Genomic DNA, 27,302 nt, shown 5'->3' with positions numbered 1-27,302 from the left:
CAAGATTTTACATCCCCACAGAAAGACTCATGACTATTATACCTCATTGCAAAGATTCAGATAAGCCAGCAAACATTCGCAAGTAATTGTCTCCAACTGTAAGCCGGTCGTACTGGGGTACGTCCCCCTCAGGTGCGGCAGGGAGCCAGGGCGCCTCCTTAGGCACAGCAGTCAGCGACGTTGGGCTGCCTCGTCAGGGTCTAGGGGCTCGAGAAATCAGTAATAGGGGTGAGCCCCGGGCACAGCGCCTAAGCCGGCCTTGGACGGGCCGGCAGCAAACTGTTCAGGCTCAGCTCAGGGCTGGGCCAATACAGTCTATAGCCCAAGCCCTTGGGCAGGGCAGGGCGGCAACCAGTTCAGGCTCAGCCTCTTGCGTCAGGGGCTGAGCAAACACAGTCTATGAGCCTCGCCCTTGGGCAGGGCGGCTGCAAACAGTTCAGCTCAGCCTCTTGCTGTCAGGGCTGAGCAACACAGTCTATGAGAAGCCTCCTCAGGCCAGAGAGAGAGAGAGGGAAATCGGCCACCCTTGGACGGGGGCAGGGGGACACAGGCCCTCCCACTCCACTGTGTCCCAGCCGGGGCCTAGCAGCGGCAAGGGTTCGCTGCAGTCAGTGGGGAATCCAAGCCGCAACATACTGACAGGGGTCACAGTCCCTGTAGCCAGACTGGGGTCGGCTACCCCCGGGCTACTTCCAGTTTCCCCTCATCGGTACCTGTTCTCCGCTGGCGTAGTTCGGCGGTCCCAGACCATGGGTTCTTCTGGATCCTGGAGACAGGATACCCGCAGCTCCTCGGATAGTGAGCGAGGGCAGGTCAGGCGGGTTCCTCCGGATACCGGGCCCGCGGCAGGTCCGGCCAGCACTCCTCCGGATACCGGGCCCGAGGTAGGTCCGGCCAGCGCTCCTCCGGGTAGTGTGTGCAGGGCAGGCTGGGCCCGGCGAGAGCTCGGGCCTCAGCGTCTGTCCTCTTCGGCGGCCGGCCTTCAACTGAGCTCTGGGACCGGGCTTTTATACTTCCTGTCCCGCCCCTTGACTTCTGGGGGGCGGGGACAGGTGGCAGTGGCTCCGCCCACTGAGGCGCCTGCTTTGGCTCCTCCCCCTCAGGTGCGGCAGGGAGCCATGGCGCCTCCTTACACCAACTCTTGGGACTTATGGGAGCTTGTACTATTGTAACACATCATGCAAGGTTACACCATTGCTGCTTCCAGGGGTGGCTCAGAACAGTTTATGCGTGGAACAAACAGAGTCTGAGCAGAATGATATCAATCCCTCATCAAGTATGAGACTTCCTTACTTGATGGAAAGATCCTCATAACATCTATGTGGGTGTCTCCTTTATCCAACATTTACCATACTGACAGATGCGTCTTTGGGAGGAGGGCACAGCTAAGGACACATACCATTCAGGGCAGATGGTCTACTCAGAAAGTGCATTTGTACATCAACCTGGAGCTGAGGGCAGCTAGGAATGCCTGCATTCACTTTCTCTCAGTTATCAGAGACAAATCTACTGAGATCATGACAGATAACATAGGTTGCATGTTTTACATCAATCAACAAGGGGGAGTGAGATCCTAGTCTCTTTGTGCCGAAGCAATAAAGCTATGGAACTGGTGTATAGTCAGTCACATCCTCATTGTGGTGATGTATATTCCAAGCATACATAACAACACAGTAGATGCTCTCAGCAGACATGTTTCCGAAGATTACAAATGAGAGTTGGATTCTTGAACTCACAATCACACCTTTCTGGCTTTGGTGTTTCTAGAGCTGAGCCTTTTTTCCACTGCCACCAACAGGAAGTTGAGATAGATTTGATCAAGAGGGGGTCTTGGCCTTCATTCACTGGGAAAACCTTCCTCATTCCATGGATGAGGAACCTTCTGTATGCATTTTCCCCAATGCATCTAATATTAAAAGTGGTGAACAAAATCAAGCAAGACAAGGTCATGCTAATGGTTCCAACATGCCCAAGACAGTTGTGGTATCCTTACCTCATTCGCTGGCCATTGTCGATTAGTGTGTCTTCCGACCATTCCTCATCTCTTTCAAGATGCTGGTCAGACCTTCCACCCCAATTTAGGAATTCTTCAGGGCTTGGTTACTCCATGGTTTGTAGGAATAGAGACTTCCTGTTCCACAGAGGTACAACAGGTGTTGTTAAACAGTAGGAAAGGATCCATGTGAAATATTTAGCTCCAAAAGTGGAAGAGATTGAACTATTGGTGTGACCAGCACTGCCTTTCCTCCGTTCATTCTTCCCTCTTGGCTTTTCTTGACCACCTTCTGAAATTGGAAGTCAGGATTATCTGAGTTTTATCAGAATCCACTTGGTGGGAATGAAAAGCTGTTATAGCCCAGTTGAGAGATTTTCTGTGTTCACTCATCCCACGACATTGAGGTTTATCAAACGATTGAAGAACTATTTCCCTCAGATTAAAGAATCCATTCCTGTATAGGACCTAAACTTGGTACTTCGGGTGTCCTATGAGACTTCCTTTGAACCAATAGCTTCCTGTTACCTCCTTAACCTTTCCACAAATATAGTCACCAAAAAGGCCATCACCTCTGCCCAAAGAGTCAGGGAACGGGGGAGTAATGGTGCGCGCACCCCTCCCCATTTACAGTATTTTTCAAGTCTGAGGTTTTGTTACATCCACGTTATAAATTATTTCTTAAGGTGTTCTCTGAATTTCATATCAGCCTGGTCATCTATCTCCTAGTCTTTTTTCTGAAACCCCATTAGACCAGGGAGGACATTGGAAGGGGGTTAGCCTTCTGTCTGGACAAAACCAAACTGTTTTGGAAATCTCCCATCTTGTTTGTATCAATTGTTGACAGAGCCAAAGGGACCATGGTTTCCCCTCAGAGACGCTCCAGGTGGATTTCTGAATGCATTATTTCTCATTATGAATCTGCTGATATACAACCTCCTCCTAGAGTGTATAGCCTATTCCACAAAATCTCTCTCTCTGCCATTACTCAAACATGTTCCTATTGTGGAGATTTGCAAGGCTGCAACTTGGACTTAGATACACACCTTTGCCAATCATTACATGGTGGTCCATTCTTCTAGATCGGATACTGCCTTTGGAAATACAGTCTTGTCTTCGATCTTGGACTCAGTTCCAAAGCTCCCACCTCTGGCTCAGGGTACTGCTCGATAGTCATGTGAAGTTAAGCCCCCAAAGGGCAGTACTCAAAGAAGGGGCAATTACTTACCTCATTCATTAATTGGAGTTCTTCGAGATGTGTGTCCTTATGGATGCTTCACCACCAGTGCTCCTTCCCCTCTGTTTTGGAATTTCCTCTAGGGACTTTGCAGGGGAGAAGGAACTGAGGGTGGTTCACCTGCGCAGCCCTATATCACCTCAGTGCCGGCTGTGAGGATGTGTACAGCAAGCACATGCACGGGCCTAAAGGGCACTGCTACTGAAAATCTCCAGTCAGAATTGCATGGGTGCATGCGCATCCGAAATGAAACACCTAGAGGGGGACCCATCTCAAAGAACTCCAGTTACTGCACAAGGTGAGTTAACGTCTTCTTCTGTGGTCTGTTTAGAAGTGTGCATATGCCAAACAATGAAACAGATGAGGTTACCTGCTATAGTGTACAGACAGAACTGGAGATCTGTTCAGGTCCCAGAAAGAAAGAAGAGGTTAAAAAGCTTTGTTTGGTCTGCTATCAACAGGCTCCCAGAAAGTACCTGCCCAGTTAGTAGTGCTATTAGTATGTTATGTATCAGGGGTAGCCAACCGGCTGCTCCAGAGCCACTTGCGGCTCTTCAGAAGATAATATGCCGCTCCAGTCAGGAGCCGACTCTGGGGGAAAAAATGGTGGGTGCTCAGCACCCACTGGCAGCCCTATCAGACCCCCTCTCCCTCCAGCCCCCCTGCGCCTCCTGCCTGCTGGCAGCCCTGCCCCACATCAGCACCTCCTGCTCCCTCCCTGTGTCTCCTGTCTGCCACAATCAGCTGTTCGGCAGCCAGCAGGAGGCTCTGGGGAGGGGAGGAATGAGGACTCAGTGCCCAGCCCCCCTGCCTCCACCAGCACCTCCTCTTCCCTCCTCTTCCCTCCTGCCCACCACGATCAGCTGTTTTGTGGCCAGCAGGAGGCTCTGGGAAGGGGAGGAGAGAGGACATGGCTCACTTGGGGGAGGGGGTGGAATGGGGCGGGAAGAGGTGGGGTGGGGGTAGGGACTTGGTGAAAGGGATGGAGTGGGAGGCGGGGCCTGGGGCAGAGCCAGGGATCCAGCAACCCTTGGCTCATGCTTGTGTCTCCTTGAATAAAGCACACAGTGACTAGCTGGTGTGGAAATTTTTAATCAAAATTTTTCTTACACCATCTAACAATGGAAGGCAAGTACAAATGGAAAGGAAAATACACAGATGACAACTGAGGATTCTAATAGGGAGAATAAGTACTTTTTCACTGAACATAATGGTAAGACCATGTGTTGTCTTTGCCAGACATGTATCTCTCAGTTCAAGTCTTCAAACTTGCAGCATCATTTCTCTTCTAGCCATGCACATATGGATCAAGAATTCCCACAAGGTTCTGAACTCCGCACTTTAAAACTGAAAACTTTGAAAAAACAAACACATGTAGAAGCCCAGTTCTTCACTAGATTTACCAACCAATTCCAGACTGTAACATTGGCCTCCTATATGTGGCTGGCACATAGGTCGTGCAAAAAAGCCCTACTCTGAAGGCGAGTTTATAAAAATGTGCCTCACTGATATAATTTTAATCCTGTCACCAGAGAATGAGAATCTACAAAAGAAAATTTCTGGCTTGGAGCTTTCCCACCACACTATAGAACGCAGACTCTCAAATGTGAACAGCAACATCAAATCGCAACTGCACTTGCAACTTCAGCAGTGTGAGTATTTGAGCATCACTTTGGATGAGTCGTGTGATGTACAGGATAAACCTCAGTTATTGGTGTTTCTCCAGACTCTGTCTGACCACTGTGTTGTAAGGGAAGAACTCCTCAATATCTTGCCACTAAAGGACAGAACTTATGGAAGAGATCTAAAGGAGGCATTGATGTTGTTAGTTCGAAACACCACTTCTCTTTAGAGAAGCTCACTGACATTGCAATGGATGGAGGTCCGTCCATGTGGGAATCTGTGAATGTATTAGTAGGGCTTTGTAAGTCTGATGAGAGCTTTCCTGAATTTTGGACATTTCACTATATTCATTGGGAGCAACTGGTGTCTCAAATTTGATCACGTCATGAAACCTGTCTTGCTCATTGTGAATTTCATTTGCTCAAATGCACCCAATCACAGACAGTTTCAAAATCTGATCGAAGAACTAGATGAAGACGACTTCCCTACCAATTTGCCATTTCACTGCGCAGTTTGATGGCTCTTGAGAGGTAAAGTTATTTCCTGGTTTTTAGAGCTCCTGGAACCAGTAAAATTGTTTATGGAGGAGAAGCACAGAAAACATCCTGAGCTTACAGATCCTGGGTGGGTTTTAGATTTGGTATTTCTTACAGACATGCTGCTGCATTTGGATAAACTAAACGTGGACTTACAAGGAAAATTCCAGTTGCTGTCTGATCTAGTGCAAAGTGTATTTGTGTTCATGAACAAACTACAGATATTTCATGGACAAATGCTTGAGGGAGAGCTGACGCACTTTCCTCCAGTGTCACAACTTCAAGCCAGATCAAAAGAAGATGCAGCAGAACCCCTAAAACGGAGCACAACTAGATATATGAGCATGATTAAAGATCTTAAGAACAATTTTGAGGAAAGATTCCAAGATTTGCAGGGAAAAGACCTCAAATCAGATTTCTGATTGACCCTTGTAGTGATGAAACAAATTGTCTGAAGCCCCCTTTAGTCCCTGATGAAGCAACATCCCAGATGGAAATAATAGAACTTTTGGAAGATGATAGATTGAAATCTGTTCAGAAGACAGAGGGGACCCTTACTTTCTGGAAATCTGTACCAAAGGATAAATACCCCAACTTCATAGGTGCAGCCCTAAAATTAATCTCGATGTTAGCCTCGACCTATCTTTGTGAGTCTATTTTTCTCAGCACTCAAACCTGTGAAATCCAAGCACTGATCCATTTTGACAGACAGCCAAGAGAACTGCTGCATGTGAGCACAACTGAATACAACCCAAGCTTCAAGGGAATTGTTGAAAGCAAAGATTGCCAGATCTCCTGCTAAGTAAAAGGTTAAGACAAATTGTTACTGTTAACTATACATTATAAATGCATAAATAAATATACATTATCAAATTATATGATTGTGTATGCATATATTGATATATACACACACAATCATTATATATTATTATAGCTCTTTGGCAATGTACATTGGTCAATTTTAGCTCTTTCTCAGGCTCAGGTTGGCCACCCCTGTTATATATGTACTCATGTGGTCCCCTGTCAGCATAGTATCAGAATGCCTCACAAACAGTTTAATCTCAACAACCACTATGAGTAGGGAAACAGTCTCTCCACTTACAGAAACACAGATCAAGTGACTTGTCTATGGTCATAGTAATCTTATGTAAGTAAATCCTTTTCCTCATTTCACATGAAATATTTGGTAGCCTAAGGCATTCTGCTCTTTTGCATCCTGTTAGTCAGAGCTGCCATGTCAGGAAAAAAAAAAACCAAAAACTTTTAATATGCCAGTTCAGATTGAGGGCCGAGAGATATGCTTAGCTGCCAGTTTTTAAAAAACCTTTGAATATAGTACTGGTGAAGAGTAGTTTGACAGCCCTGGAGACTGAAGTCTTGTAGCCACATAACAGGCAGTGCAAGTTTGCCCACACTTCATTGTGCTTTAGTCCTGTCCTTTAGGGATAACAGTGTAGGTCTGTCTCTGTGCTGTGTAATTGTTCGCTTCTTTGCAAGAGTTGCCAGCAAGGTTGCCTAGGTATATTAGTTGTGATTTTGAATGTATCCAGCTTGTCCATTGAGATGAGTCATATTCTGTTTTCACATAGACTACCAAATAGCCATCTGATAGCAGTAACTGCCAGTAGCATCCTTGTCTGGATTTGACTCATCTACCTTCAGGTAAAGGGCTCTATAACCCATTGCTACTGAATAACGCCTGACTTCCTAGTGAGAGAGATCACAACCACAGGAAATGAAAATCAAACTTTGCTTTGATGTAGCTAGCAGAGCGCTCCCAAAAGGGTCCTATTCTCACTGATTTGATTGGCACCTCTATTGTTCTGTCGTCTTTTCACTTTTAGATCTGAGGGCCATTTGTGTTTGCCTGTACGATATACACACTCCTTTCCAGAAGCATTACAGAAGTTTTATCGTGGTGAGTTCAGGTAGGATTCTATCATCTTTGATTTTACAAAATATATTTCCTGAGGAGAGCATGTGTAATGCTGGGCAGTTGTACAAACAAGAGAAGAAAATTAATAAAATAAGTGCATTAAATCATGAACTGAATTTTGAGGCTTAACATCTTGGAAGGATGACCTTGAGCCTTTGTGGTTAAGACATTAAATTGGGGTTTGGGAGACCTAGGTTCAGTTTCTAACTCTATCAGAAACTAATGATGTGCCCTTGGGCAAATGACGTAAACTCCCTATCTTGGTTCCCCATTTGTAATATAATACTTCCCTCACAGGATTGTTGTGAAAATAAATTCATTAATGCTTGTGAGGCACTCAGTGCAGGGATATGGCCATATTAGTATCTAGAGGGATAGAAGGGTAACTAATTCTGACATTATACAAATTGCATAGTTAATCACTGCTAATGTGAGGGTCTTGCAATTGTTAATAGAGTGGCTTAGGCACGAAGTAAAATGTGGGAAGCATTTTGGTGCTAATGCTTGTTAGCTATAGCTACTAGACATTTGTACAAGATCTGATGAGCAGGTAACTAGAACTAAGCATGATCTTAATGCAGTTTACATTAGATGGCAAGCTCTAACTGTGGAACAAACAATGCTATGAAACAGGCTAAGAATTGTTCCCCTGTACATACAAAATTTGAGGCCTTTATTGAAAGGGACAAAATATTTGTGGAATTTTAATATTCCCTAAAACATAATTTGTATATTAACATTTTTGCTCAAGAAATTGTACTAATCATGAAAATAAATCTCATAATTGCAGTGTTTTAATGTAATGCCTAGGAGGGCCAGACATAGACCCTTCTTTGCTAGGAATCTTACATGTTAATATTTGGTGCATTTTATTTACTGTCACAGGCAAATTCAGTTTGTAATCCAATTATAACGTAAACTGGATTTATGGCATGGCAGAGTTGACACATGGCATCATGACTGAAACGAACCAATATGGTCAGTTTATCAAGACTAGGTATAAGTAACTAGGTGATTCAATCTGCATGAGTAAATGGAGTATCACTTCAACACTGGTAATTCCAGCTCTAGTAAGGAAGCTTTCTAAACTTTGCACCATTTTAAGTGGTTCAATTCTATTGGTATTAATATTGGTGTCCTGATGTGGATGGCCTTCATGCCTCTGCAACAATTGATCAGACCTGGTCAGCAATGTTAGATGACATGGTGTTAAAAAGCTATTGCAGCTTGTAGACTTGTATGCTAGTGCTCTGGTGGTATTAATACCTCTGGAACTAAACCTACTGTGATGAGGCTTTAGCCTCTCCACAGGTAAGATTCCAGCTTCGCTTTTGTTATAAGCACAATTTTGCCCCCTCCTGCAGTCTAAAATCCTCCATGTTGTTATACTAGGTCTTGTCTAAGAGAGAACTTTTCTATCAATTCTGAAGGAAATGGTACAAGGGATTCTTGAATTGTCACTCTAAAAATACAAACTGGAGTCCAGAATAGCTTTTAATATCGAAAAAGCTATTTTGGATCACTTCAGGAGGTGGCTTACATTTATTTTTTTTAATTTTCTTTATCTGAGTCTTGTACCTGTCGGACTCATGGTAACTTAGACACATATCTTTACAAGTGGAATAGTGCCAGTAAGACTCCCGATCTCACCCCCTCCTCCCCACACTTAGTCTGTCTCCTTACCCAGCCAGACCAGTTCCCCACCCACTCCTTCAATCGCCTTGCTCAACTAGTCCCAGCCTCCCCTTCCCACATTCCTTTGGCTCCCAGTCCTAGTTTCTTTTCTCCAGTGCCAGTCCTACCAGACTTCATGATTCAATCAATTCCTTTCCCTCCCCTCCCGGTCTGGCTTCTGTCCTGTCTGCATTCGAATCAGGTGTCATGCTGCCTAGCTATCATAGGGCGAGGGGACAGACGACACAGAAGAGAGAGGCTCCTTGCTGTCCCTTCCAGTGTATGGCCCTGGCCCACAGCTACCTTTAAAGACAGAGAAAGACTCGCTTTGTCTTTGTAGCAATGGGCTGGGGCGAGCATGTTCAGTCTGATCAAAGCTAGGAGCTGTGAGATGTTCAAGCGCATTCAGTGAGGATGGAATCTTTGGGGATTTTAGGCGCTAAAGTTAACAAGTCTCCGTGGAGCACATGTGACTTGTAGTTTGTCAGAAGCTTATAAGTTGGCTACATTTGCATGGGCGTTCATGGGGACAGCAGAAGGCATAAAAGGATGCCACAGACAGAAAAGGATACCACATGACAAATTCAAAGTTCCTTCTCCAAAACCTGGAGGCACTAGAACGTCTCAAAGGAAAGGTTACCAGAATTTTTTAATGTGGGCAAAACATATTTTCCCCCATTCTCTCACTCAGAAACCTCTGAACAATTTTGGCTGGAAATTTCCCCAAAAATTCTACGCGAGGCAGACTGATGATTAGTTTAGTAAAATTATAAGCAGAGTCTTTTAATGGGAAGTGTGGGGCAACCTTAATAGTATGGTCCCACCAGCCCCACCTACAATAATACAGTGGAATGATATAAAGGTTCCATTAGCATTCATAGTTATGTGCTGTCGTGTATTTTTCATGTATGGATTTGTATACAGTTGAGACTGCTCAACTTGTTTGAGGAACAAAATAAAACAGTAAAGGATTTTATTTCAATCTAGTCTCTTTTTTTAAGGCTATCCTTAGAGCCTTCTGAGAGAGGGATATTGTGATTTGATAAGCAAATTGTTTGCTGCTAATTGCCATACCTAATTCTCATCACCACCAAGTGGGTGGCACTGTGTTTCAATTATCTGTTTGTAACTGCTTCAGATACTCAGGCTTGCTGTTAAGAACTGGAGAAGAAACTGCTGTAGTTTCTTCCAGATAAAATAGGAAAAGAGTGAGGATGAATTATTTCTTTTCTACTCTGGGGAATAGACAGAATGTTGCAGCAATTTGGGGAGAAAAGGGAAGGACATGTAAGTACCATTCTTCTTTGAGTGCTTGTCGCTGTGTGTGTTCCACTGTGGGTATACCCAGATGCAGAGCATTTATCAATCAGCATTTAACAAAACAGAAGTGGATGTGAAATACATGTTTGTATCAGTTCTGTAATTAATTTGAATTATAATTGGTAGATTTGGTGGTCGAAGTTGGTAAGCTTTTCAAACTGACTTATGAATTTGGACTTCTCCTGCATTTAAAAAAAAAATTGCTCTATTTAGTTACTTTTTGAGTATGATTCTATCAAATAAAATCATTGTATCCGGTGACTGAGTGAAATGAAGGCCTTATCTGATTAATATTTTGAGTGCTCCAACACTGGTACCAATCTCTTTTCCTTTTCTAAGGTGGCAGTGGCGGCAGCGAATCCGGATATATCTTGAAGGAACTGGTATTAACCCTACCCCTGTAGATTTGCATGAACAGCAGTTAAGCCAGGAGCAGCACAGCAGGGCCCACGTTAATGGAAGATTCCATGATCAAAGTAGGTTGAAGCTGGTATTATGAATGTAATCAACAAAACTTAGCAGTACTCACTTGAATGGTCAGTTGGTTGTATAATAAAATAAGTCAAATACTTTCCTAATGGACTGTTTTTTCTAAACAGACAACCTATCCTAAATTCTCAATTACTGAGGGACAATCTTCATTCATTGATATATTTTGCTTTCCATCACCAACTCTCTGTATAACTTTTTTCATGAATGGTGTACTTGAATACTTGGATGCTAAATATCTAAATTGTATTCTTAAATTCATTCACCTAAATTTGGGTTATTGCTGATTATGCACTATGTCTCTTATAACTTTAAAAACAAACGTTGTATTTGTGGATAATCTAAGCAATATACCCAGATGTACAAACACACTTTTCTCAACCTGTATGTTATATAATTTTAACATTAGCTTTAATAAAAAAAATTATTGGGGATGTAGTTATTATAGGCTGTAAAATTGTCATAAACGTAGTAGCGCAAGCTCACAGAAAGGGGGGTTGATCCGTTAGATCAGGACCCATACTTGGAGCAGGGACTGTCTTGAGTGTTGAAATATGTCTATCTGACACTATATACATGTTAACTTCTAAAATTGTTCATATGTATTAGTTGACTATCTATTTTAAAAATTTCATCTGCCATAGCCTGTAGCAAGACTTAAGCCTTTTAAATGGTGTTCCTTGTATTTTGCTATTGGAATTCTTTTTAAGATGAAATTATTCCTAAAAAGAACACACTACTTTTTTGGCAGTTAAAACTCAAATAGAAAAAAGAGCCTGTTTTACAGTTCCCAGTATTTGTGCTGTCCATGATAGGGTAATAGTCTGAATGTTTTGTTATAGACCTGAAAGCCTTCATCCTAAATAGTTAATACTAACTGTAAGGATGTTGGGGTTTTAGGGAGAATGGGGGAGAGATTGACTGATCAACCCTGGGAGATGAGCATCAACAGACCATAAGATCTACTACATTAACTCCTCGCTTTATGTTGTTCCTGAAAAATGCTACTTTAAGCGAAACGATGTTAAGCGAATCCAATTTCCCCATAAGAATTAATGTACATATGGGGGTTAGGTTCCAGGGAAGAAAAAATATATATATGTATAGACACACACAGTATAAGTTTTAAGCAAACAGTTTAATACTGTACACAGCAATAATGATTGCGAAGCTTGGTGGAGTCAGCAGGTGGAAAAGGGTGGGGTATTTCTCAGGGAATGCCTTGCTGCTAAATGACAGCTCAGCTGAGTGCTAGTTCATCAAGGGTTAACACTTTGTTAATGTAGCTTCACACTCTACAAGGCAGCACAGATGGAGGGAGGAGACACGGTAGACACATGGCAGTGGCTGCAGACATTTCCTGCGGAAACTGAAGATGATGATGAATCCACACTATCCCAAAGCAGTGCATCGCTCCCTCCACTTTCCAAAGTGCTGCGGGGGAGGGGGGTGTGTGTGTGTGAGAGAGAGAGACCATGTGTGTATGTGAGTGAGACAGAGACATTCTGTGTGTGTGTGTATGTATGTGAGACGCGCGTTGCCCCTTTAAGTACGCTGACCCCACTCTAAGTACACTGCCTTTTTAAGTAGATCAGCAAGTTCCCTCCATCCTGAGCCCTGTGGTGTCCCCCCCAGTCTGTGGAGATGGGGTACAGGAGTGGGGGAAGGGGACACCCTGACATCAGCACCCCCTGCCCCCACTTCCCCTGCACAGCAACCTGGAGGCTCCCGGGAACAGCTCCAAGGTAAAGGGCAGGAGCAGCACATGGCAGTGCAGGGAGGGACACCTGAACCACCCAGCAAGCTGGCAGCAGCCACACAGGGAACTTAGGGGAGGTGATGGGGGGACAGCTGGCCCACCCTGGTTCCAAGCCCCCACCAGCTAGCTCCAACGGGCTGCTTTTCTTGCAAGCAGTGGACAAAGCAGGCGGCTGCCAAACAATGTTATAAGGGAGCATTGCGCAACTTTAAACGAGCATGTTCTCTAATAGATCAGCGACGTAACAACATTAACTGGGATGACGTTAAGTGAGGAGTTACTGTATATGGTTTCTCAAACTTTCAAAGCTGACGACTCCCCTCTAGATGAAGCAGTGTTTTTCCAATATGTGGCAGTGTGAACTTCACTTTAGGAGTGTGCGATTGAAGTCTTGAATGGCAGTGTCTTGGGCCACGTGTGCACCCTGTGCTTCCTTGTGCTCCTGTACAGGGGCACAGAGGGTGGGGCGGGGTGTCTATGACCCTCCCTCAGTTCCTTCTTACCACCCATGGCAGTGAGGTAGAATCTTAGCTTTGGCTAAATCTTTTCAAGCTCTTTTTGTAACATTCTGAACTCTCCTGATTTACTGACATACCACTGCCATAAATGATATCTGTCTGATCTGAATGTTCACAATCAGATCCCCCTATACAGAGGGATCCACACTGATGCATACTCAGAGGAAAAAGAATGCTTACTTAGCCTACAGTATTGTTACTTTCTCTACATTTATTTGGTTTCTTTGATATGTGAGATCCACACTGATTACAGCATCTTGCCCTCTACTCCTGTATTTTGGTGTCCTTTAGCATCATGATCATAAATTGCAAGGTGTCGGAGAAAAATGCAGTTCTCGCTTTTCTTTTGGGTGCAGCAAAATCAAATACTTTATTATTTCTCAAGCAATTGTAATTGAGGGAGGGAGTGCCCTAGGACACAGGGTTGCCCCAGTCTAGGACAGGTCTCTCAACAGGTAAACAATTACAGCAAGCATTTATACCTTTGTTACAGACAATAGCAAGCAATATTACAGACAGTAATGAGCAACAGATGCAGTTTGTTTATGCATAGGCCATCCTCCTATCTTATTTTCCTCAGCTTCTGGTGCCAGTCTACGCATTTGATTATTAGGCAAGGTCGTGATAATTTCTCACACAGTTCTTTCTTACTTGCCTCACACTATCCTTGCTTCTACATGTCTCATGTCATAAGGGTTACAAGTGGCCTAACTCTTGCTAACAAACTGACATGAATTAAGATCCCCTACAAATCCTTGTCAATTCTTTCCCTTCTTCCACAAAGGGAACCCAGAGAAAACCGCAATCAACCCTTGCCTTTTATGTTCTCGCATGGCAACATGTGGAAGCATGGGGCACATGTGGCCTCAATGGACACTGATATTCAAAAATTCAGATCTCAGTGGATTATGTTCAAACATATTAACAGTGAGTTTTCCACGTACTACAGCCTCTTGAAGAATCACAGTTATAGTAAGGTAAATAACTTCTTTTTGCAAGCCCTTCTTCAAGCTATACCCCTAATCTTGAGCTGGCCAAACGTAACCATCATCATACCAGAAATAATTATAAACTTTTTTGAAGAGGAAACTTTTTAATTAAAAGATGATCAATCTTAAATCATAGTTTAGTATGAGGGATGTGCCAGCCATGCTGGCAGAAAAAGATCTCACGAGGTTGAACTGAGGAAGGTGATTGCTCTTCTCTTTTATCGCTACCATGAGAGTAACTGGAAATAGAAGGATGAAATCTGAATGAGAACTCTAGCTGCAGACACCTCGGAAAGTTGGGGACTCCTCTGGAGTCAAACAAAAATTTGATTAATTCCTGCCTGAAAAATATTAATTGTTGGGTCTTGGCAGATCTCATAATAATGTGTGTTACAATAGCCCAGTCCATCCTTGTGAATCAGCAGGATAAAGAGAGTTGCTGGTCGCCTCTTTCTTCTCTGTTAAACATCAGTAAAATATCCTTGCAGGTGGATCTGATGGTCCTTCAAATGGTGATTTATGAGGTCCTAGAGGTTTTCATCTGCATCCTTAATTCCAGTGATTAAGAGTGTAGTTTCTTCTAGTTTCACAATTTCCTCTCAGCAAATTTCCCAGTGGTCCATTCTTCTGTAAAACATTCATATTCTGCCCCTGCTCAGTTTGCAATAGTAATTTTTTTAAAAGATCAAATTAGTATGGGATAGAATTAATACTGGAAATAGCATAATGCCATTACATTGATCAATGGTAAACCCTCACCTGGAATACAATCAGAGGAGTTCAGAAATAGATGACAAGAATGATGAAAGGTATAGAAAAACTATCAAGAGCCTGAAAAGATTAGGACTGGTGGAGACAAAAAAGAGAGGACATGTTAAAGGTACAGTATAAAGAATAACAGTGTAGAGAAGGTGGAATGTTCATCCTTTCTCATAATACAAAAACAAAGGATTGCACATTCAGTGAAGTTGAAGGGTGGCTGTGGCAAATTGCCGGTCCTGTTATGCTGGGTCTCGTGCTTTCTCTTCTTTGGGGAGGGTTCAGGGCGCCATTGCTTGCCTCTGAACCAGTATTTTAATTACCCCACTAGTGTCCTTGAGGAGGGGAGTGGAGAGGGAGGGATCTGGGCCCGCCCTCTTCTCTTGAGGTTTGTGGTGAACCACTTGAACTAGCGGTTCTTCCCTGGGTTACTTCCCTCTCCTTGCCCTTCAGCTTGTGAAGGGCTTCTTGCCCTCACTTCACACATAGGCAGTGCCTTACCTAGGGTTCTGTTGATTCTCAGCCCACCGCACACCCCCAAACTTCTTTTGCTCCTCAAAACTCCGTCTCTTTCTCCTACTCCCAAACGCTCCTTGGCTCCAGCGACCTTCCTGACTCCAACCCCACCCGACTGAATCAGAGTTTATCACATACCGGCTGCTGGTGCTCAATTGGCTACAGGTGGCTCTTATTTTAACTTAAGCAACTTTCTCCTCTGCAGGGCAAGGCTCCCTGTAACACTCTCTTGCTGCCTCTGGCCATGCTGATATATCCCCCGCCGCCGCTCAACACCAAGGGTTGCACATAGGGACGAGGGCAAGGCCAGTCGCAATAGAGCCAAGCGTGCCATGTTGGCTTCCGCATCATGTGACCCGAAAATGGAAAAGGCTCGAGAGAGGAACTACCTCGTCACTCTGCTTCTCTCTTGTCCTGTGCATCACTGGAGCGGGGCCGTGTCTGTCCCGAGTAAACCGTGCCCAGAGATCAGTATGAGAGTCTCCAGCCCCATTTACGCAACATTTCCTTTTCGACAAACACGACTTGACTCCCGGGAGGAGCTTCCGCTGAGGGACACGATGGGTGCTCCCCTCCACCTACCATCTGGAAAGATTGGCACCAAGCCCCACCTCGGGCTCCGTTTGTAGGATAATTCCTTCTCAAGTCTGTGCTAGAGTACTGATGGCACATAGTTGTCCGAAATCTGCAAATGTTCTTCTGTCGCATCAGGTTCCACTTACTACTCGGCCCTGAGCTTTATCAGAATCTGTCAATGGCCCCGCCTTGTTGGTAAATAGTGATGAATCTTCCATAGTCTAACTATCCCTAAAATGCTCTGACTGCTTTTGCGGATTGGTCGAGGCCAACCGTTGATAGTCCCATTTTGTTCCATTGGGGTTTTACAACCTCTCCTAACATGCCCGTATTCTGCCTCAGCTTAGTCCTATACGCACTTGAGAGGGTAGCACGTGAGACGCCTTGCAGGCGCGTCCATCGCACTCTTCACTTTCTAGGTTGTTTCCCATCGGGCATAGTATGGACTTATTGTCGTCTAATAGGCGGCTAAACTTGCGGTCGGCGTAATAACTACATAGCTGGTGTTGCAGAGCCAGGGAGTCCGAAAGTGAGGACAGTGTAGTGAAACAGCCATTTTGGGTAGAGAAGGCCGATCTTTCTGGCACCTGGCGGGAATTCCAATATCTTTGTCAATCAATGGTTAGGGTATCGGGCCTGCAACTTCCAACTAGCTGTCATGAGCGTATGGGTAGGCATAAGTGGGAATTCTTATTCAATTCCGGAAGTCGTAAAACTCAGGTTGCCAATCAGCTGGGACTAAGGCGATCGGATGGACCACTCTCTGATTCTTCATGACCCGAGTTCCAGCATCTCTTTTTCATTCCACTAATTCTCCCTTTAGCTTCCGTATTCGATGGTCTTGATCGCACCTCTCCAGGGCTGTAACGTTGGTTTCTAGTCATTCGCTTGTCAAGTCCTGTCCGGGATCATTCATGACTCTGTTACGATGTGCTGGCGGAATTCAGAGCATATTTCCCTGTGTGTACCGGGTTAGCTCTGTGGGTCGATCTGTCTAGGTAGAGTTGCCTGAATACCAAACGTCCTCGTTGTCAGCCAGGGCTTCATAAGGTTTGTGAAAATTTGCTCTGCTTTTGGCGATCTGGTTGTCTAACCTTATAGTTCACTTCCCCAATGGCTTCACACTCATATGTTCCGTGCCAGCTGGCTAGAGGTTGCTGCTGTCGGTACTAACATCACCCGTCCCCGGCTGAAATCTCCGTACTTTCGCACACTGTATATGTTCTGGTCCTTGGCTTTTTTCCAAATGTCTCGTCACTGATCGAGGTTCAAGTATTCGTCTCTCATCTGTGTTTCACTGCCAAGACATTCTTCCCTGTTTGGTTGTTCCTCCCGATCTTCTTTGGCGATATCTAAATCCACGTTGGTGGCGTCCATAAAAGTTCAAAGGGAGAAAAACGGTGAGCCTGGGACTTCCTTCATAGGAACATTAGATACGGTAGAAGGGTTCCAGTCTTTCCATCGTGCTCTACCGTCCGGATCATTACTTTAAGTTATATTAAATGCACGACAGTCATCTGTTTGGTATGAGAACTGAGCGTATGGCTGACGGAGGGCACATAATCTTTCATAGTTGAAGTCGAACGGGTTTCCCGTTGTCAGGATCTCCTTAGGATGCCCACTTGGCGAAAACCTCTGTTCGTAGTTCTTTGCTATTGCTTGGATGTGGGTATCTAAAGGATAGGCCCTGGTTATCGGTGGCATAGCCAAGGAGGACTAGTACGTTCGGGGCCCGGCGATTTTTCTTAATGGGCCACTATCCATGGTACTCTCGAAGGACCTCAGTAATTAGGCAAAGGTACTAATGGGGCCGCAGTGAGGTCGGGGCTATGCAACTGCATTCAGGCGGAGGCACAATAGCGCTGGACTTCTGCGCGTATCCTGGCCATAAAAACCTCTTAGGATCTATCGTGTCTTGTCTACCCTAGATGTCCTCCCAAAATAGATGACTTGAGCTACTAGTACTGCCCTTGTGTGTTTCTGTGGGACTAAGAGGTGCTCTACTTCTTCCCTCGTATTTGCTCTATCCTGTACAAAAGATGCGTTTGAGCACATAATATGGTTTGGGCCTTGATTTTATCCTCCACAGGCCACCATTTATTTCCACTACTCCTCCTCACGTTTGCATATAATGGATCTTTGGCTGTCCTGCCCAAAGGTTCACGTGCAGTACCGAACTGACCTAATTCTAGGGACCTATTCTACTCTTCCCTGGGGTGCTTCCATTGGGCTAGGAACGCCCTGAGTCTTCCTTGGCCTGATTCATTCCTGGTCCCCTGAGCGGGTTCGCCTACCCACAAGGGAAGTTTTTTGATTCTCTGCTAGAACCTGGCCCTAACCTTTTATCTGCCTTTTTCTCGCCTAGCCTGCGGGGTTTCCAGGGATGAGAATAACTCTGGAGCAAATTCAGCAAAACATTGGGGTGAGGCATCTGTAGTTGCCTCTGCTCAGCCTGGGGGTTGCTACCCTCCCCTGCTCTATTGGGGTAAGTAAGCTCTCAAACCTGGGAGTCTCTCCCAATCAAAACAAGGTAGGGGAGCTTGGGGGACCACCCCTGCAGAAACCCTGGTAGTATTCCCTGGATCTCATCTGTACCGGAATTGTAGGGTAAAAATTCCCGGTGCCATGTACCACGTTACCCCTGTTGTTTTTGGCCCAGGTTAGTTGTCTGTTCCCACAACTTCCCGAGACCAGCGTGACAGCACTCCCAGAATTATAATGCTTGGTCTTTATACCATCATTTTTACAGGTCTGGCAATCCAGTATTCATTTTACCCTACCAGGCCGATTTAGGCACACGCTGCCGAATCCCCAATACGCTGCATAGGTCTTCCTTGTGGCGCATTGGGCTGCTATAGACCCAATCCCACAACTCTAATACCGCCCTTTATTCCGTGTCACCCTCTTGCCTGGGGCTATTTGGCTGCCCCTCACCTCTCTTCCAACCCCAGGTTCCTTTCTGCCTCGAGCCATTCCTCGGTGTCTTTCCTCCCGGTTACAGTTCTCCTATAGTTCTCGACAGTCCAGGGCCTTGGGTTTGGGGTTGGCTTCCTGGATTGCCGTGTCTCCCCGCCTGGGGTCTGGAACAGTTCACGGGCTGCCAGCTGTCTTTCCACGAGGGAGACCAACTCATCATAGGTAGAGGGATCATTCTGACCAACCCAAGACCTGAGACCTGGTGGTAGCCCCCTCATATACCGGTCCAATACCAGTACCTCCATCATCTTCTCAGAACTAAGGGCCTCAGGGCGCAGCCATTTCCGGGTCAGGTGGATCAGGTCAAACAATTGTGATCGGGGTGTCTTGTCCTCTGTATATCACCACTCATGGAACCTCTGGGCTCGCAGTGCTGTCGTTATTCCGAACCTGGCCAAGATCTCTGCCTTTAGCTGGGAATAATCTGCTGCAGCTTCTGCAGCCATATCTTAGTAGACCTTCTGGGCTTCCCCACACAGGAATGGGGCAAGGATACCAGACCACTGATCTCAGGGCCAGGCCTCCCGCAGGGCTGCTCTTTCAAAAACCAGGAGGTATGCCTCCACATTATCCTCCCGTGTCATTTTTTGTAGGCAATGGCTAGCCCGTATGGTCCAGGTCCCTTCACAGTTGCGATTCTGCTCCATAAGGGCCTTCATCTGGTTCACCAGGTCTTTCAGCAGGGCTCGGTCCTGAGCAGCCTGACTCATCAACAGATGATTGGTCTCCTGCTGCATTCTAGTCGCCTCCTGTTGGGCAGTTCTTGGACCCGGGTAGCCTCCTGCTGGGCCGCGGTGGCTTGTGTAAGGGCCTTGACCACGTCGTCCATCTTAAGGATGGAAAGGTTTTGCCTAACCCTGGAGTAAGTCCCCAGTGCGCAGATCCCACCCCTGACACCATGTGTGGCAAATTGCCGGTCCTGTTATGCTGGGTCTCATGCTTTCTCTTCTTTGGGGAAGGTTCAGGGCGCCATTGCTTGCCTCTGAACCAGTATTTTAATTACCCCACTAGTGTCCTTGAGGAGGGGAGTGGAGAGGGAGGGATCTGGGCCCGCCCTCTTTCTCTTGAGGTTTGTGGTGAACCACTTGAACTAGCGGTTCCTTCCCTGGGTTACTTCCCTCTCCTGCCCTTCAGCTTGTGAAGGGGCTTCTTCCTTCCTTCTACACAGCCAGTGTGCCCCTTACCTAGGGTTTCTTTTGGATTCTCAGCCCACCGCAGCACTCCTCCAAACTTTCCTTTTGTTCTCTTCAAAACTCTTCTCTTCTCTTCTCCTACTCCTTCAAACTGCTCTCTGCTCAGCACGAACCTTCCTGCTCACACACCCACCCTAACTGAAGCAGAGGTTTTTATCACATGACTGGCTGCTGGTGCTCTAATTGGCTACAGGTGCTCTAATTGGCTACAGGTGCTCTAGTTAATCTATAGCAAACCTTCCTCCCCTTGCAGGGCATAAGGCTCCCTGCTAACACTCTCCTGCTGCCCTCTGGCCATGCTGTATCACAGGCAAATCTTAAAAACAATAAATACTTATTTACTCAATGCATAATTAGCCTGTGGGAAGTCATTGTTATAAAGTATTAAGGCTAAGTGTTTATCAGGATTCAGAAGAGACTGAACATTTGTATGGATAACAAATATACAGACTTATAACAAAAACGAGGCGTCTTTGTGGCACCTTAGAGACTAACAAATTTATTTGGGCATAAGCTTTCATGGGCTAGCGCCAACGAAAGCTTATGCCTAAATTAATTTGTTAGTCTCTAAAGTGCTACAAGGACTCCTCATTGTTTTTGCTGATACAGACTAACACGGCTACCACTCTGAGAGTTATAACAGTAAAGCTTAAAAAGAATTCTGGAAATGATTAAACCCTCATCCTTCAGGGCATAAGCCAACTTCTAACAGTGGTGTTTAGGAGAAAACTTTCCTTGTGAGCAGATTGTCATAACTGTTTCTTGTAGAATTTCTTGTAACTTCCTCTGATAGCCTGATAGTGGTCACTGGAAACTTGGCTAGACGGACCACTGCTGTGATCCAGTATAGCTCTACCTATTCATAGATTCTGAGGCTGGAAGGGACCATGGTGATCATCTAGTCTGACCTCCTACATGACACTCCATAGAATTTCCCTGAAATAATTCCAGTTTGAAATGGAGCATATCTTTTAGGAAAACATCCATTCTTGATTTAAAAATTGCCAGTGATGGAGAATTCATCCCAACCCTAGATAAGTTGTTCCAGTGAGTAATTACCCTCACCATGAAGAGAAGAATTCAGCTTGTCTGGTCATCCTCTTGTCTTTTGGCAAGACATAATCAAAGCTTACTTTTTTGTTCTTCTCAGATTCACATGTCCAAACTGTTTTTTCTCAACTTTCCTGGAAGAAGTCTGTTTGGGTAGAAAAGTTTGTCAGAAAAATGAACTCGTCAGAAAAACTATGAACAACTGAAAATAGATATTAAGAATGTGAACTTAAGCACTCTTAACTATAATTAGTTACTGCTATTTTTAATGGATTAAGACAATTTGGAGAATTCAGTTTTTAGAAATGTAATTTAAAACTCGCCACAATAATTCATGTTTTAGTAATGATCATTTGCCCAATACCTGCAGGATCTGAAGTTTCTGGACCACATCTTTTGCCAGTGAGAGCACTAAATGAAGTCTTCATTGGAGAGTCTCTCTCATCCAGGTACAATTAACTTCTGCATTCTTAAACATTGAAATGTGACAGTCTAAATTTGTTTTTGTTTAATTATCATTTTATGACAATTCAGCAGGAGTCTTTGTGTTTGCTGCCATATTTCTTTTCAGCCCATGAATACAGACTTTCATGGGTTACAAAAATAGATATTTACTAAGATGTGGTAGAACAGTTGAGTGACATACCTTTATTCCTGATTGTCTTCCTGCCTCTCTAGCCATTCCTTCAGATCTGTTCTTCCTCTCCTTGTGCCTGTGGGGTCCCACAGGGCTTGGTCCTGGGGTTTCTTGTTGCTTTACACCCTTCCTTTTGGTGGTTTTGTGTTCTCACCTGGCTTCAATTGCCATCTTTATGATGACTTGGAGATCTACCTGTCTATCCCTAACTTACCGAGATATGAGACTGGATAGAGATCTGTCCAACATCTCCTCCTAGATGTCTTGTCATAATGTTAAGCTTAACATGGCTAAAACCAAACTTCCGACCTTTATTTCCACAATCTCCACCACTAGCAACATTACCATTCTCCCTGTCATTCAAGCGTTTGTGTCCTAGGAGAATAGTTTTATAGGGGAAGGGAGTGAAAATTCAGACAATCAGTATCCAAAGCTTGGTGCTGCTTGCTCCAAGATATCTGATTACATTTTTTTGACCCTACGTTAATATTCTTGTTTCAGGCCTTTATCTCCCATTTCTATTCTTTTGAGTCTTGCACATGTCCGTTCCACTGTAGGTGTGAATGCTTGCCTCCTGCACCATATCAGAGAACTTTTTTCCCTCAGCTATACCTGTCAGGGTGATTCGAGCACCCTTGCCTGCCTCATACCACTGCATGCTGGTATAAGAGGTTGGAACTGCCCCAACTCCCCTCAGTTCCTTCTTACCACCAGTGACAGTTAGCAGAGTGACAGTTACCATCCTGTTCACCCACCGCATTCCAAACAAACACTCTGATGCGTTGATCGAGGGCATAGTTACTGTAGTTCTATTGATTTCCCGCCTTTGTTTTCCAACCACCTATCCCACTTCGCAAGTGCTTGGGCCCACATAATATCAGATCAGTGAATGTTAAGCATGGTAGAACTCAGATGTGTCCTCCAGTTCATTTCTACCCCTCCTCCCACAACCCTTCTCCATCCTTCTTCAAGAACCAATCCACCGAGATGGTCCTTCAGCAGGAGATCCTGTTACTTCTTCAAGTAGGGGCCATAGAGAAAGTTCCACTAGGAGTCAGGGGAAAGGCGTCTATTTCCAGTACTTTCTCTTTTGCTTTGGGAATCAGAGTCTCAGACTGATTTTGTATCTAAGAATTAAACAAATTTCTAAGATTAAGTTCTGCATCTTTAACCTAGCCTAGATTATTCCTCCCTGGAGACATGGTGTGCTGCCTTCAACTTAAAGGATGCTAATTTCCATATTGTGATATGATATGACCATCATAAGTTTCCCATAAAGTGGTCCCATTATCAGTTCACGGTTCTTCTGTTCGGTCTCTCAGCTACTCCTCGTTCACGAAATGGATGATGGTACTGACAACACATCTTCAAAGATCAGGAGTTCACATGTTCCTGGACGACGTTGATCAGAGGTCGGTCTGAGACTCAGGTGTTATCCAACATATGCACCGTCTTTTCCACATTCGACCCACCGACGCTCCTAGTGAATTGGGAAAAATCAATTCACAAACCTGTACAAAGGATAGATTGTGTTGGGAGCAGTCTTAGACTTTATCAAGGCCTTGCTACCACAATCCAAGTTCAAGACAATGGGGCCTTGTGCTTCAAGTGAAAGTATACCCTCTCCACCACAGTGCACAGCTGTATCTGCATCCTGGGTTACATGGCAGGGTGTATGTAAGTGGTTCAGCCCACCAGGCTACACCTCAGAAGGTTTCAGGCATGGCTAGCGTCTGTGTATACTCCAAGTTGACATCACCTGGACAAGGTGGTTTGGGGCCAATGTCAGGTTTGTCATCTCAGGTTTGGTGGATAGACCCTCTGATTCACTCTGTGTGGGTCCCTGTCACTTCCCTGCTACCAGCTCTCACCTTAGTCACAGACACATCAGCTCTGGGTTGTGGGGCTCATATGGGAGTTCCTGCAGACTCAAGGTCTCTGGGCACCTCAGGATCTATTGATTTATAAACCTCAGAGTTAAAAGCTGTGAGACTAGCCTGTTCAGCCTTCCTTCCACATATGCAGAAAAGAATTTGCTGATTCTAACAGACAACTTTGTAACCATTGTTTACTGGGGAGGGCTCAGTTGACCAGCTATGCCAGAAGGCAGTTCGCCTGTGGAATTTTTTTCATAACCAGTTCAGTTCATCTCAAAGCAGCTTACCTTCCAGGAAAGCAGAACATGTTGGCAGATTGACTGAGCAGGATCTTCTCCAATGGCCACAAGTGGTCTCTGTGTCCAGACATTGCCTGGTCAATCTTTTGCATGGGGGAGAGGGGAGCTCCCCAAAGGACTTATTTGCAACAAAGACCAACAGAAAATGCCATTAACTTTGCTCCTAGGGAGGTCTCAGCCTAGGCTCTTTGGCAGATGGGTTTCTACTTCCTTGGAAAGACTCTTCTATACATCTTCTCTCCAGTTCCCTTGCTGATCAGGATCTTGTGGAAAGTCAAGACCCTGAGCATACCGCCTTCAAGACCTTACTTAAAAGCATGGATGCTTCATGGTTAACACAACTAGAAATATGTATCTGGCTAAATGGAAGTGCTTCGCTGTTTGGTCCCAGCAGAAAGTTGTACCCCCAGAGCATTCTCCCCTGAGCCTCATTTTGGACTATCTTCTTAACCTGAAACATCAGAGTTTAGTGATTAGCTCTGTAAGACTACACCTGGCTTCCATCTCAGTTTGTCAGACCTCAATGGATGGTAGTTCCTTTTCCCCAACCTAGTCATTACCGAGTTCCCAAAGGGCTTGTCCAAGTAGTACCCACATCTCCAAGATCCTGTTCCTTCCCCTTGGGATCTAAACTGGGTACTAGCTAAGTTAATGGGACCACTATTTGAACTCCCTGCCAGTTGGTCTCTGCTTCACCTCTGTATGACAGTAGCATACAGTGGCCACTACCTCAGCCAGCAGGGTGGACTAATTAAGAGCCCTTGTGTCTGTTTCCTATACAGTTTTCCACAGGGACAAAGTTTGTCATCGCCCTCACCCAAAATTTCTCTCCAGGGTAGTCTCTAATTTCCATATTAACCAGGCAGTCTGTTTCCTGACATTCTTCCCCAAACCTCGTGTCTACAGAGATGAAGAGAGGCTTCATTCATTGGATGTGAGAAGTGCTTTAGCTTGCTACATGGACAGAACTAAATCCGTTAGGTCCTCCACATGGTTGTTTGTTGTGGTTGCAGATAGGGTTAAGGGCCAATCAATCTCCACTTCCACTCAAAAAATCTCATCCTAGAACTCATTGTGCATTCGTTACCAGCTAGCCAAGGTATCTCCACCAGCTAGAGTTATTGTTGTGTGTCATGCTGTCTGGAATAGCTCACATCGGAGAGTGCCAATTTCTGGTCAAACTGTCAGAGAACAGGGCAGATGGCCCAAACTGGGTATATTCTATACTTAGATTTCACCAAGCCGGTAACAACTGTGCACTCCTGAATTGCTATATTAGTCTTACTATGGAGTCCCAAACAGTCCCCATTAGGCTCTCCAGTGCATCTTGCCACCCAGGCAAACTGGACTGAGTGATTAAAGGTTATTAAAACCAAAATTCACCACGCATTAAGTCACTCTCAACCCCAAAGGGCCAGTCACTTACCCCAGGTCAACGGATACTCTTGATCTCACACCAAAGACAATGCTGTAGCCAATTTCTCTGGTAAACTAACTAAAGATTTATTAGCTAAGAAAAGAAATGTTTTTGAGAGATTAAAGCAGGTAAAACGCATTACAAGTGAATCAGAATTTCAGTCCAAGTGGTAGCAGAGATCTTGTAATCTGCTGGTTTTTCATAAGTCTCTCGGGATTACTCCAAATGCCTTTGGGGTTCTCTGTCCAATTGCTCAGAATTCCCCCTGTCAGACTCCATGAATCTAGAGATATAGGGTCGCTTCCGGGGTTCATTCTTATAGCTGTCTCCCCTGAAAAGTTGTCTGGCACAGTGTTCCCAGCACACCATGAATCTGTAGATTTCCCGTTGAACGCAACAACCCATGCTTTGAAATTAGCGTGCTTCTCATTTGCAGTTCTAAGGATTCAATCCTGGTTAATGAGCAATTCAATTACATAGACATACATAATATATTTAATTACAGCCATCCAGACAGTCCATTAGTTTACATGTGGTTCTACACATTGAGTAAATTCTCATCTAAACACTAATACATCGTTTGATTTAGGGCTAATTAAGTACAGGCATGTGTATATGTATATGTGTGTGTATAATGCACATTGTAATGTAATAACTTCCAGCAGGTTACAGATAAATGAAGACAATATCATCACATTTCCTTTGAATTGTGCCAACACACATTACCATGTCTTTTGACACTTCTTTGATTTCTATTAGCCTGCTGCTGTGGTCTGAGCTGGCGACCTACCAGACAGCATGTTCTCCTAGAACAGAAGCAATGAAGGCAGCTTTCTTGGCTCTCATGCCAATCTTAGACATTTGCAAAGCTACAACGGGTCATCAGTCCACACTTTTGCTGCTTCTTATGCTATTTTCCGTCAGCGCAGTATAATGCCATTTTGGATGAGTTGTCCTTCAGTCACTATTCAAGTAGACTGAGCCCAGTGCCGTATTTGTCTGCTCATGTGTGACTTATAGTGGAATAGACATGTGCAAGCACTTGAAGAAAAAATGGTTACCTACCTTTCTCTAACTGTTCTTGTAGGTGTGTTGCACATGTCCATTCCATGACCTGCCCTCCTTCCCCCTCTCTTTTGTCCCGGTAACAGTGGAAAGAACCTACTAGGAAAGGCTTTAAAGTTCCCTACAAGAGCTTACTCAGTAGGTCAGTAAAGAAAATGAGTAATGATACTGGAATAATTACTGTCTATTCTAAACTTATTTTGAGGGTGCTTGTCATGTCTTTGACAGGTTAGTCTACTTTATCTGTGCTCCATTTCTTAATAACTTGGTTTCAGTTTCCTCCATCTTTCTATGTTGAGTTCTTTAAAAATGTGGTCATCTAAAACTCTGGGTTCATGTACAAAAATGAAGCCAGTTAAGACCAGGTTTCAAGGTGTAGTCTTCCCAGATAAGAGCTTTCATCATCCATACAGCTCACTTTCGAAGAAGAGCTTTTGAAGTGTGACTCAAATGTTACTAATGAATGTGTGCTGCTGACATACTATGTTTATCAGGAAGCTAGATTTCATGATCTAGACTGGATTTTATAAACAGAACTAACTCTCATATTTCAGCAGCTCTAGCCCAGGGAAGTTTTTGAGACTTAAAGAAAAATGCCCTCTCAGTGTAGTTTAGCAGATGTACCATAATGCATTGCACAGAAAAGTGATTGCTTTCCAAGACAGTCATGTAACAAGACGACTATTACATTTATAGTTTAAAAGGAATTTGTATAGAGCAGAAACAAAGCTTGGTGATTTTAATTAAGTTAAAGCTATTTGAAGAATCCAGCTGTGTTTATAACTTGCTATTGCAGTGATCACAAATTCAGTTTGAAGCTTTGCTCTTACTTGCATTAGAATTCACTGGAATTTCCTACCAGT

The 27,302-nt window shown here is 44.5% G+C and overlaps 2 protein-coding genes across 7 annotated transcripts in view; one reads left to right on the top strand and one right to left on the bottom strand.

The window, feature by feature from the left end:
• NADK2 (NAD kinase 2, mitochondrial) overlaps window positions 1-27,302 on the top strand; it is a 94,066-nt gene that overhangs the window by 30,862 nt on the left and 35,902 nt on the right. For 4 of the 6 annotated variants that reach the window (XM_075066909.1, XM_032772029.2, XM_032772030.2 and 1 more), the window contains exons 5-7: window positions 7,234-7,317; window positions 10,659-10,795; window positions 21,515-21,593. In XM_075066909.1, the coding sequence (XP_074923010.1) occupies window positions 7,234-7,317; window positions 10,659-10,795; window positions 21,515-21,593 (300 nt within the window). The remainder of the gene's footprint in view (window positions 1-7,233; window positions 7,318-10,658; window positions 10,796-21,514; window positions 21,594-27,302) is intronic. The other 2 variants (XM_032772031.2, XM_032772032.2) reach the window with 1 other exon arrangement.
• IL7R (interleukin 7 receptor) overlaps window positions 976-27,302 on the bottom strand; it is a 216,852-nt gene continuing 190,525 nt past the window's right edge. The window contains exon 9 of the transcript XR_012656075.1: window positions 976-986. The gene's annotated coding sequence lies outside the window, so the exon portion shown is untranslated. The remainder of the gene's footprint in view (window positions 987-27,302) is intronic.

The sequence above is a fragment of the Chelonoidis abingdonii genome, chromosome 6, assembly GCF_003597395.2.
Source record: "Chelonoidis abingdonii isolate Lonesome George chromosome 6, CheloAbing_2.0, whole genome shotgun sequence".
NCBI lineage: Eukaryota > Metazoa > Chordata > Testudines > Testudinidae > Chelonoidis > Chelonoidis abingdonii.
This window is presented reverse-complemented; position numbering and strand designations above follow the sequence as displayed.